Source organism: Carlito syrichta, unplaced genomic scaffold, assembly GCF_000164805.1.
Source record: "Carlito syrichta isolate Samal-C Ts95f unplaced genomic scaffold, Tarsius_syrichta-2.0.1 Scaffold305727, whole genome shotgun sequence".
In the NCBI taxonomy this organism is placed as follows: domain Eukaryota; kingdom Metazoa; phylum Chordata; class Mammalia; order Primates; family Tarsiidae; genus Carlito; species Carlito syrichta.
The window spans coordinates 17,730-29,939 of NW_007249823.1; the positions used below are offsets into that span (position 1 = coordinate 17,730).

The following is a 12,210-nucleotide window of genomic DNA, read 5'->3' on the forward strand; positions in this document are numbered from 1 at the left end:
TCTTGACCCTCCGCTCTGGGCCGTGCACCTGCTAAGACTGTGGGCTTGGATGAATCCCTTCCCCTGGGTCTCAGTATCCTCCTTTGTGAAGTCAGGGGGGAGGACTCATCTCCTGGGATGATTCCGGAAGTGTCGTGGGGTCCCTCAGATGTAAAGCCCTCGGGCCAGTTCTTGGGATGGAGCCACGTCTCTGAAAGAAGCAAACGTTTAGTCAGGACACCTTCTGCCAGATTTGGGCATCTGGTATTTTTTTGTTTTTTGGGGTTGGAGTCTCACCCTGTCTCCCAGACTGGAGTGTAGCGGCATGCTCACGGCCACCCCAGCGTCCACCTGCTGGGCTCTGGTGATCCTTCCGCCTCAGCCTTCCAAGGAGCCGGAACTATAGGTGTGCACTACCACATCCGAATAATTTTTATTTATTTGTTGTAGAGATGAGGTCTCGCCAGGTTGCTCAGGCTGGTCTCGAACCTGCAGGCTCAGGCCATCCACTTACCTCGGCCTCCCAAAGTGCTGGGATGAGCCACCCAGCCCTGCCACATCTGGTATATTCTAAGTGGACAGACTAGGCATTTACAGTCAGGAGACATTTTTTTTCAGTGCAAAATCAATCTATAAGATGTTTTGAGCTGGGAAGTTCTGAGCAGAAGCCATCCTGTTCTTTTTCACCTTTGCCTTGGGAAAGAGGCAGAATGCCATGACTTGAACCCCGTGCGACACCGTTCCCGGAAAGTCCCGTTGAGGAAGGGGAGACGGCAACTGGGGGCTGAGAGTGTGGAGTCAGTGGCTGTAGGGATTTGTTCACCCCTTGGGGTCCCCAGGGCCCTGCTTGGCAGCTGTGGGCCTTCCAAGGGGCAGCTGGAGCCTGACCACACCAAGCTGGAGAAACAGTTGAGATGGTCAATCTTGAGAACGCCCAGCGCCTTGAGGGTTCCATCTCCTTGCGAGCTGCAGACAGAGATGGACTGGCCAAGCCTCAGCGGTCCTTACCCAGCCCTCTCCTCAAGGGCCCGAGCCCCAGTTAGCCAATTAGGGACCAGCCTTTCCCCCAAAGACACAGGCAGTCGAGGCAGGGGGTATCTCTGGGGCCATCTTGGCTTTGGGGCTGTGTCCGGGGGGTAACTTGCACCTGTCTCTGCCTAACACAGCCAGCTAGCCTCTGTCTCATGGGTCCTCACATGGGCACGCTGGCTTTCCTGTCCGCATTTTGTAGACGGAGATACTGAGACTCAGGGCGGCCTGGCCCAGCTCACTCACAGGTGGGGAGTTGAGGCTGGTCAGTTTTCGGAGCCCTGCACGTCTCCCACGGGGCCTGGCTTCCTGCAGAGTGGCCCTGGCCCTAGCTTGCTCCCTGCCAGCGGGCATGGCCCGTTCCTGCAGGCCCTGGCCCTGGGTGGATATCTGACAAACTACGGCGGGGCTGCTGCGGGAGGGAGTGACCTGCCCGCCCTGCTCCCCCAGCCGCCTGCGTGGACCTGCAGCTCAGGACGTGCGGTGACGCGCCCTACAACCACACCACCTTCCCCACCCCACTGGAGCACCGGTCGCGGGAGGCGGTGGAGGCCAGCTCAGAGTACATCCTGCTCAGTGTCCTGCACCACCTCCTGGAGGGCCAGTGCAACCCCGACCTGCGGCTGCTGGGCTGCGCCGTGCTGGCCCCCCGCTGCGAGGACGGCCGGGCGCGCAGACCCTGCCGGCGCGTGTGTGAGGGCCTGCGCGAGGCCTGTCAGCCCGCCTTCGACGCGATCGACATGGCCTGGCCCTACTTCCTGGACTGCCGCCGCTACTTCGCACGCGAGGACGAAGGCTGCTACGACCCGCTGGAGAAGCTTCGGGGTAAGGGGAGGCCCGCGGGGCGCTGTCCGTGGGGTGAGCGGTCAGGGGATCAGAGTGGACCACAGGACATACTGGAAGGAATGCCGGGGCTTTTTCCATGGCCTGCAACGGCGCAGGCGTGGGCAGGAGGAGCCCTTCCTGGTGTGGCGTGTTTCCCACAGAAGGCGCCAGAGGGGGTCTGGTGACTTCAGCCAGATGCTGGGAGCCCCCCGCAACTGACTCTTGCCTCTCAGGGGAGGGCTGGGGGTGAAAGGAATTGAGTCCGGGTGGGGAGGCGCTCCTCCCGTAAGGAGGCCTGGATTGGAGGTGCTGGGCTCAGGACCAGGTGTGGGCGTGAGTGGGGCTGGCCAGGGCTGAGTCCTTGGCTGCAGTGCACCCGACCTGGGGTGGGCAAGCCTCCTAACCCAGGAGGCCTGCCAGGCAAAACCTCATTGTTGCCACGGCTGGGCCTGGACCATCATGAGCAAGGTTTGGGGCCGGAGTGGACTCTTCAAAGTAGGGTCATGCGGCCCGTGGGCTCCAGGAAGCAGGGAAGGGTTGCAGAGAAACAGGCTTTGGCTTCTGGTGCAGACAAACCAGTGAGGACACAGGGTGCAGCCCTGGGCCACCGTAGGCCACCAGGTCCCACAGGACCTGGGAGGCTGCATGGGGCCTCAGTGTGACTGTCATCCCCCGTGTCTCTATCCACCTGCCAGTAAGGAGCAACAGAGAACTGTGTGAATTGTCGCAGCCCTAGCCAGGGGAGCTTCCTGCGAATGTTCTGGTCTGTGCCCACCAGGACAGCTGCCCCTGTCTACACGTAGTTTCTTAGTGCTTGGGATGTGGCTTTTGTGACTGAGGCCATGGTATGAGCACCTTATCTCATTGGAATGTGTTTAAACATGCATTTGGAGAGCCCCGGGTACCAGCGTGCACCACGTGGGACCATGCGGGGCAGCGTGTCTGTTGGTCAGGCTCTCAGGATCTGCCCTGGCACCACGCGTGTGTTGGCTCACGTGAACCTCACGACAGCCCTGGCTGCAGTGATGGGCAAATGGAGACCGCGGAAAGCAGACAGTGGCATCTGCAGTGAGCCGGACCAGTCACTGATGGAGGGATTGATTCGTCCACTCATAAACAGTCACTGAGTGCCCACTGTGTCCGTGGCTCCACGCTGGAACATTGAGGGTGGCAGGGGAGGGGACACAGACATGTGCCTGGGCTAGGCTCTGGGCTGTGGGAAGGGGTGTTCAGGACTGATCCCGTGCTTGTCGCTTCTCAGAGCCGTGGGCTCCAGGTCGGGAAGGGCTGACCGTCCACCTGGTTTCTGTGCAGTGGCCGCCGCGGGGGGGATGGAAGAGAGAGAGCATTTTGCTGGAGATGGGGGCTGGGGGAGGCCGAGGATACAGGGAAGGAAGCCGGATGGCTCGCACCCAGCCCGCTGCCCTGGGATAGCCCGAGGAGGAGTCTGCTTGGGAGATTATTTTGGGCACCTCCACCACCAAATTGCCAGTTTCACCTGCTGTCTTTCCCACCGCAGGGCCAGTGAGATACTTAGAGGCAAGTATTAACTCTTGGTGGCCCCAGGACTAGCCTGCAGCGGCTGGCATCTTGCTTCTGTGGGCCAGGCCGGGAGACCGCTGGTGGGGTGGAGGGGACCGGAGAGTCACCGAGGCAGGCCTTAGGGTGCTTCTGCTCTTGTGGGGTGCATGGGGTGCTGGAGAAGCCAGCAGCATGTGTTGTGCATAGAGACATCCGTTGCCAGATCCAAGACCTCCGCCCCTTCTCCTGTTTTCGCCCCCTTATTTCTCCCCTTTCACTCTCCTCCCCCTCTCCTACTTTCTTCTCCCCCCCAGACCCTTCTCCCTCCCCCTCCCCTCTTCCTCCCCACTCCCCCCTCCTGTCTGTTGTGCCAGCAAAACTGTCATCCAGACCTTGGGAAGCGCTCACAGCAGGGCGGTCGGCTGCAGGGAGTGTTCAGAACTGTTCCAGCCAGTGTGTGCTGGGTTGACACTTGTTTACACCACCATGCTGAATATGAAACGCGCCAACAGCTAGATGGTCACGAAAGCAGCATCCACGGCCCGTCAGCCGGCAGCAGTCCAGACGGGGGTCTTCTCCGGGTCGGGGACTGAGTCGACAAGTCTTTTCCTTCATAGTCTGCTGTTCTGGACTTTACAAATGTCCCAAAGCGACTACATTTTCCTTCTGTGCATAAGAACATCAGGAACTGCGTTGTGCTCTATACGTCTCTTGGGTGCTGTTACTGGTTGTAGAGATTGTTCCAACGCAAGTGGGATTGTAATGAGAAACATAAACACCGGTGAGCAGAGCTGTCCTAGGAGACGCGTGGGTCCCACACCCACGTAGCCGCTTCGAGGTGCGGGTTGGAGGAAGGCACTGGGAGCGGCCAGCGTCCCCCGTGGAGGTGGGCAGATAGAGCAGCTGACCGAGTGCATGGTGACCCTAGGCTGACCGATCTTTCCTCTCTCTCCCCAGGAGGCCTGGAGGCGGTTGAGACGCTGCCCTCGGGGCTGCCACCCACCTTCATCCGCTTTGCCCACCACTCCTTCACGCAGATGGCACGCGTGCTGAAGCGCACGGCCGCCCACTGCGCCCACGTGGCCAGGACCTACAGCATTGGGCGCAGCTTCGACGGCAAGGACCTGCTGGTCATCGAGTTCTCGGGCCGCCCGGGCCAGCACGAGCTGAGTGAGGCCCGCGGGAGGGGCCCGGGCCTTGGGGTACACACGTCGAGGGCTGCTTGGGGTGCTAGGCGTGGGAGGGGGCTTGGGGCCCTGCCCGGGTCAAGGTCACATCCCAAAGCACATGTGGAGCTGCTGCATAGATGGAGAATTTCCCCAGAATGTGCCTTGACTTGAAAATGTGGGGGTGGAGGGGACAAGGTTCTTTTGTAATCGTGGAGACCCTGACCCGGTCTAGAAATCTATACAGAAGACAGTGCAGGGATGTGGGCTCGTGGGGAAAGAGTGAGGGTGTCTGGGAGTCATGGGGGAGGTGGACTGCATCTCGGGTGTTGATGGCATCCGTCAGAGAGGAGCAGCCGGGCAGTTCACAAAGGCCCCTCTGAGCTTGGAAGGAACATGTGGCTGTGCGCGGTGCGTCTCCACTTTATGCTACCTTGTGCTGGCACAGCAGACCCCAGGCAGGTCTGTGAGGCCCTCAGGCCTGGGCTCTTTTTTTTTTTTTGAGTCAGAGTCTCACTCTGTCACCCAGACTGGAGTGCAGTGGCCGCTCCCGGCCACCGCAGCCTCGACCTGCCGGGCTCCGGCGATCCTTCCGCCCCAGCCTTCCAAGTAGCTGAACTACAGGTGCGCGCTACCACGCCCGGCTAATTTTTTGATTTACTGTAGAGAAGAGGTCTTGCCAAGTTGCCCAGGTGGGTCTCGAACCCGCGGGCTCAGGCAATCCACTCAACTCAGCCTCCCAAAGTGCTGGAATGACAGGCTGAGCCACTGAGCCCGGCCAGCCTGGGTTCTTGACCTCCGCTTTTCCAAACTGCTCCGGGAATGTGGGACCACAGAGCCATACGAATAAAGCAACTTTTCTGTTTGAAAAACCCGCGTCCATTTCCCTTCACATCAGGCTTGGATCCTGTTTTGAGTTGGGACAGGGAAGTGTGGAAAACAGTAGGGGTGACTGTTCCCTCAGAGAGCTGACTCCTTGCAGGGCGAGCCAGGAAATCAAACTTTATCACGGTCGTGATTTGCTGCTCCAAGTTGCGAGGAACCACTCGGGCTGGTAATGTCTGAGAATCCAGGTTGTGGCGGTGAGCACCCAGCCTCTCTGGCTGGGCAGCCTCAGTTTCCTGTGTGGGGAGGTCCTCCTCTCCAAGGACACGGAGAACATTGAGGGCACAAGAGCGAGTCCGGGGGCCCTGGGGGAGGTCAGTGTGTCGAATCTTCCGCCTCGCCCCCCTGCCCACCTGCCCCGTGAGTGTGTTAGTGAAACAGGATCAGCCTAGAAGCAGTACCCTTGTGACCCGTGGTCCTCACATGCAACCGAAAGAGGCATCTCCTCTTGGTGAATCGACTCAGGTATCTTTTCTAGGCTGGCCACCTCGGCCCCGTTTTCATCCTGTTGGCCGGGCAGCATGGACCCCACGAGCCGAAGGCCCTGTCTTCCACCAGGGGTCTGAGGTTGTCCGGCCATTCTACTCCCCCCTCCAGCCGCAGCATGTTCTGGGCAGAAGGCAGGGTCTCCTCTGCAGCACTGGAACTTGTGGGCGACGGGTGTCCCTTGTGCAGAAGGCCAAGGCATGGAAGACTCCCAGTCATTGACACCCAGAATGTGGAGTCTGAGCCACACGGGTGCTCCCTTGCACTCCTGGGGCTCCTCGGGCCACGCACAGCTGGAGAGGGAGACGCGACATTCCCGGCGAGCTGCGTGAGGCTCAGAGAGGAGGAGTGACCTGTCCATGGTCATGTGGCTTGTGAGGCTGCAGGTCCTGGTCCACTCTCCTTCCCACCCTGACTCATCCATCCATTGTCTGTCCATCTATCCACCCGTGCACCCATCCACCCATTTGTTCAGCCACCCATTCTGCCATTCATGTCTCCATCATTCATTCACCCATGCATTCATTCACCCGTCCATTCATCCATCCATCCATTTATTCATCCATGCATGCATCCATCTACCCATTCATTCATTAATTCATCCATCCGTCACCCATCCATCCCCGCATGCATGTATTTATTCATCCATCCACCCATCAACTCCTTCATCCATCATCCACCAGTCACCCGTTTATCCGCTATCTGTCCATCCATTTCCCACTCATCCACCCCCTCATCCATCTGTCCACCCGTCCATCCATCCATCCATCCACACGAGGGTCAATTGCCTTCCAGCTGAGCACCAGTGTGCCCTTGACTTGTTACACAAACACGAAGAGTGACTATCCGTGAAATCCATGTGGATCAATGACAACATTACTTATGACTAATATCCTTGATTTGTCATGCTAATAACTAGGAGTGGACATAAAAATGAGCTCAGTAGAAGCGAGGACCCCGATGAGTCCTCATTAAACACAGAGATTCTTGAATCAGAACAGGTGTGAATCAGCCCCGCACATCCGGGCAGCCTTGCTGACGGGTGCTGGAACTCCTGGGGACCCCAGAGCTTTGCAATAATGCTCCAGGTCACTGTGTTTCTCCCCAGTGGAGCCCGAGGTGAAGCTCATTGGTAACATCCATGGCAACGAGGTGGCAGGACGGGAGATGCTCATATACCTGGCCCAGTACCTGTGCTCCGAGTACCTGCTGGGCAACCCTCGCATCCAGCGCCTGATCAACACCACCCGCATCCACCTACTGCCTTCCATGAATCCTGATGGCTACGAGGTGGCAGCTGCCGAGGTGAGCACCCCCTCCTGCATGCAGACCTCGTGGGCTGCTGCCTCCCACATCCCTCGTGTGTTCATGTGCTGGCAGCTTTCCTGGTAGCGCCACGCCCCCACCCCTCTAGGTAGCTGGTGTCTACACTGGTGAGGTCCTGCTTCCGGGAGTGGGAGCCAGAAGGGGCGGCCACTGGTAATGCTAGATGTATGCAAAAGGTGATGCATTTGGTCTGGTGTGGTGGCTCATGCCTTTGCTCTCTGCGCTCAGGGAGGCCAAGGCAGGAGGATTGCATGAGGCCAGGAGTTCAAGACCCGTCTCTCCATAAAGAGAATAAAATTAGCTGGGCATGGTGGCCTTGGCCTGCGGTTCCAGCTACCCAGGAAGCTGAGACGGGGGGCCAGATTGAGCCCAGGAGTCTGAGGCCTCCGGGAAATGTGACTGAGCCACTGCACTCCAGCCTGGGCAACAGATCAAGACCCTGTCTCTAAAAATAAAGATAAAAACAAAAAGGCAATTCCTATGATAGACAATCATGAGGGAAAGGGAGTCACGGTGCCTGTGTGCCTCAGCTGGGGGTCGGAAGCTCTTGGAACAGGTGGACTTGAGCAGTGCCAGTTATTGCAGGACCCTCCAGGGAGGGAGCAGCCCATGCGGGACACTGAGGCCCAGGACTCAGAGGGAGGCTGGGCAGAAGAGGCCAAGAGGCCAGAGGGGAGGGAGGTCAAGGGCAGCACGGGCTCCCAGCTCATCCCACAAAGCCAGAGAGGAACCAAAGCCCCTTTTCCGCCCCTCGCCCAGCCCCTCGTCTGGAAGACGCAGGCTGGGGCGTGCTGACCCCCGTGGGGCCGGCCCGCACTTTCAGGGCGCCGGCTACAACGGGTGGACGAGCGGGAGGCAGAACGCACAGAACCTGGACCTCAACCGCAACTTTCCGGACCTGACGTCTGAGTACTACCAGCTGGCGGCGGCCCGCGGCGTGCGCACCGACCACATCCCCATCCCGCAGCACTACTGGTGGGGTAAGGTAGGAGCCACAACTGCCGGCGCCCACTCCCGCCCCCACCCGGGGCTGGGGGCCCCCAGGCATCCTCCTCCCCAGGGGCAGGAGAGTTGGCTCTGCCAGCCTCGGCTTCCTGTCTGTGAAATGGGGCAGCTCCTCGCTGGGTTGCTGGCGGGATTTAGGGAACGCCGTGTGGAAACCCCGAGTCCCTGGTAGTGCCCAGGGCCGGGCGCTGAGTCCTGGCGAAGCATCCCTGCCCTGGCTGGGTGGCGCCTTGGCAAGCACGTGCTGGGCTCTGAGGCCCACGGGCACGGCGGGGCCCGTGGGGAGGCTCAGCCCTGAGGTGGCCTCCTGTGCCCCGGCAGGTGGCCCCCGAGACGAAGGCTATCATGAAGTGGATGCGGACCACACCCTTCGTGCTCTCCGCCAGCCTCCACGGGGGCGACCTGGTGGTGTCCTATCCCTTCGACTTCTCCAAGCACCCCCAGGAGGAGAAGATGTTCTCTCCCACGCCCGACGAGAAGGTGAGAGGCTGGTGGGTGATGCCAGGGAGGGAGGCGGGGCGTGCGGTGCCCTCGGAGCGGGTGCCGGGTGGGCTCCGAGCTCAGTGACGCCCAGGAAGCCACTGAACCCCCAGAAGCATCTGCTCTGGCCAGTGGGGCAGCAAAGCCCCCTCCTCCAGGAAGCTTCCCGGAAGCAGCCCCTCCCCGCTCTGAGCGCCCTGTGGCCGGCTGCCCCTGCCTGTCGCCATGACCCCACCCGGGAGCTCCTGAGTGGGGACCAAGGCTCAGTGCGGCACTGTCTCTGCGAGCTGCCCGCCCCCAGCGGGGACCCTGGCCTTTCCCACCGAGAGGAGGGTGTGGTTCCCGGTCGTGTCGGCAGAGGGCAGTGCCGCAGCTTGCATGGTGCCCCTTCTTCGCTGGGCCTCACCTGGGGGCTCCTGGGGCGTCAGCGGGCCCTGTGGGAGAGGCCGCTGCTCACCTGGGACTGTAGGCGAGCCCACGCACACGGGCGTCCGTGCACACACGGGCACACACAGGCCTGGCTCCAGACCTCGGTTTCTCTCACCATGACCGGTGGGACCGGGCCTCAACCCCGCTCTTCCCTGAAGGTGACTTCCTGCCCCCAGCCCCCCGGCCCTGACTGTCCTCCCACCCCCCGGCCCCCCGGTGAGGCTCATGCTGGCCGGTCTTCCGGGAAGGCACGGAGTTGGCCCCTCCATTTTATGGGTGAGGAAGCGGAGGCGGGGTGGGTGAGGCCCGAGACGGCCAGGGCCAGACGGACTGGGCTGAAGGGCCTGAGTGGGCCCTGGAGACCCCCGCCCCGCGGCCCGGCCGCCCTTCCTTCGTGCCCTCCCAGACGCCTGCAAGCGGGAGCTCGGCCTCGACCAGCTCAGGGTCACCTCCCAGGGGGCTTAGAGGAAGGAGCGGGGAGGGGGGAACCCGTCCCGGCCTGCACGCGCCAGGCGTGGGTTCCCCACTAGAGTTGTTTGTTCTCTTCACGGAGACGGAGGCTGGCGGGACCCCTCCCCCCACCCCGTCACTCGCTCACGCACCCACTCACTCATTCCCTCCCTCCAGCACTCACTCCTCCATCACTCGTTCACCCAACCATCATCCACTCACCTGGTCCCTCACTGGGTGAAGCACCATCCCTGCTTCACCCAGCCCCTTTCCTCCTGGAGCCCCACAGCCAGCACAGGCCCGTCCTGCTCTGGGGTGGAGGACGGTGGGAGGCGGAGCCAGCAATTGGCGAGGACAGGAGGGCCAGGGCCAAATGAGGGCAGCCTGAAGGGCTCTCACGCATGCGCACGCACGTGGAGGCCTGGATGTACACGCACGAGTGTGTGCATATGTGTGAGCGTGTGTGCGCGTGTACAGATGTCTGCATGTGTGCACATGGGTGCATGGATGCCTTGTGTGCGTGTGCGTGTGTATGCACGTGCCTGCATGGGTGGCTGGTGTACATGTATATGTGTGTGCCTACGTGCATATGGATGCCTTGTGCACATTTGCGTGTGCATGCGCGTGTGCGTGTGCGCCCAGTCTGCCCTGAAGCCAAGGGGACTGTGACCCTGTCCAAGGGATCACTTGTCCTGCATTCATTCATTCTCCGCTCATTCACTCAGCCGTCCATCGCTCCCTCCCCTCCCTCCCTCCTCCCCTCCCTCCTCCACTCACCCGTTCATCCGTCATCCACTCACTCACGCATCATTTTCTCCTGCATTTTCTCCTCATTTTCTCCTGCAGCCAGCACACACCCATGCTGGGAAGGGTTCCAGGCCCTGCGCTCCGAGCTCAGGGGGCGTCCCACTGTGGGTGGCCTCCACTGCCAGCCTGGCCTGGGCCCCTGTGCCCTCAAAGAGCAGGCAGCCCTGGGCAAGGCAGGCATCCCCCCAGGCAGCAGGGGCTCCTCTGCGCCGGCTCCCGTCTCTGCCCCAGAGCCAGATGCCTGAAGAAGTCCCTGGGGCAAAGCGCACCTCACCGAGTCCCACCAGAGTCAGAGAAACAAGCTGCTCCCAACAGCCGTCCATCACAGATCGATAGTCCTGTGCCCACACAGCCAGCAGCCGTCTCTGTGCAACTCAGAGCCCCTGGGAGGCAGGAGTGGGCAGGGGTGTGTCAGGAGAGGGCTGGCTGGGGGCCCATCATACGCTTCCCAAACTACCATGGCGCCCACACCTGTCCTTCTGCCAGAATCCTGCTCCGAGCTGGACTCAAGCTGCATCCTGTCCGCCGATCTCTTCCTGCCCTGTCCACACCCCCTTGGGAACCAGCGTAGCTGAGATTACCGAGGGCTCCCAGCCAGGGCTGGGCTGGCTGGTTCTCCGCGGCCTTCGGCTTGTGTCCCTGGGCAGTTCCCCGCTGCCCTGCTCCCAGCGGCCCCCACAGCCTAGCTTAATTCACAGCCTCCCTCCCCCACTCGCACCCCTCCTCTGGAGTAGCAGTGCCTTTGGGCCACCTTGTTCTTCCAGAGTGCTTTATGAACGGAGACCTTCGCACACCCCGCCCTCACCACTTCAGTGTGCCTCTCTCGCGAGAAAGCCCACACCTTGTGGCCAGGGACCCGGCGATCACCCCGGGACCACTGCACCTGCCCAGAGCTCTGGCTGTGGCAAACTGCCGGTGACCCTCTTCTGGGCCTTTGCACAAACCATGTCCTGTGCCTGGTCACCGCTTCCCTCTCCTCTCTGTGCTGCAGGTGCTCTTTGGGGCTTGTCCTCACCCCTTTGCCCCCCCGCCCTGAGGGCATTCTGCAAAGCCCCCCTCTTGGTCTTGGCCTGGCAGGAAACCCCCCTCCCCGTCTCCTTTGCAGATGTTCAAGCTGCTGGCCAGGGCCTACGCCGACGTCCACCCCATGATGATGGACAGGTCGGAGAACAGGTGTGGGGGCAACTTCCTGAAGAGGGGGAGCATCATCAACGGGGCGGACTGGTACAGCTTCACGGGAGGTGCGGCCCCTGAGGGGGGGGCCGGGGTGGGGGCAAGTGTGAGGCGGCGCTTGGGAGGGGGCGGGCTCCTTCGCTCAGTTGCCTTTTCCTGGGAACCAGCATCGGGAAGGTTGGAGATCCTCAAGGACATGTCATGAGGCCCATGGGAAATTTCCGCTCAGGGGGGCAAGTAGTGAGGCGGAGGCTGGTTTGAGTCTTAGTACCGTCCTGTTAAGAAATAAGACCTGCAGCTGTCGTGGACGAGCTGGACCCCCATGTCACGTTCCCACTGTGACCGATGTGCCTTAGCTTTTATGGGTTAAGTAGGGTTGTCGGATGAAACCCTGGAACCCCAGTTAAACTGGGATTTCAGAGGGATAGTGAAGTTTTTTTTTCTTAGGACTGGTATGTTCCCATGTATGGGATAGACTTACCCTATAAGAATACCTATGGGACACATTTAAATGAAATTTGTATCTGTTTCTCTGAAACTCAACTTTAGCTGGGCATCTGCATTTCTTTCTTTTTTTTTTTGAGTCAGGGTCTCACTCTGTCACCCAGACTGGAGTGCAGTGGCCGCTCCCGGCCATTGCAGCCTCAAC

The 12,210-nt window shown here is 60.7% G+C and overlaps 1 protein-coding gene across 1 annotated transcript in view; it reads left to right on the forward strand.

Moving 5' to 3' along the window:
- Positions 1-12,210, forward strand: part of CPZ (carboxypeptidase Z) — a 19,824-nt gene that overhangs the window by 278 nt on the left and 7,336 nt on the right. The window contains exons 2-7 of the mRNA XM_008062501.1: positions 1,459-1,833; positions 4,312-4,524; positions 7,000-7,196; positions 8,041-8,202; positions 8,544-8,702; positions 11,494-11,629. Coding sequence (XP_008060692.1) covers positions 1,749-1,833; positions 4,312-4,524; positions 7,000-7,196; positions 8,041-8,202; positions 8,544-8,702; positions 11,494-11,629 — 952 coding nt within the window. The 5' untranslated portion in view covers positions 1,459-1,748. The remainder of the gene's footprint in view (positions 1-1,458; positions 1,834-4,311; positions 4,525-6,999; positions 7,197-8,040; positions 8,203-8,543; positions 8,703-11,493; positions 11,630-12,210) is intronic.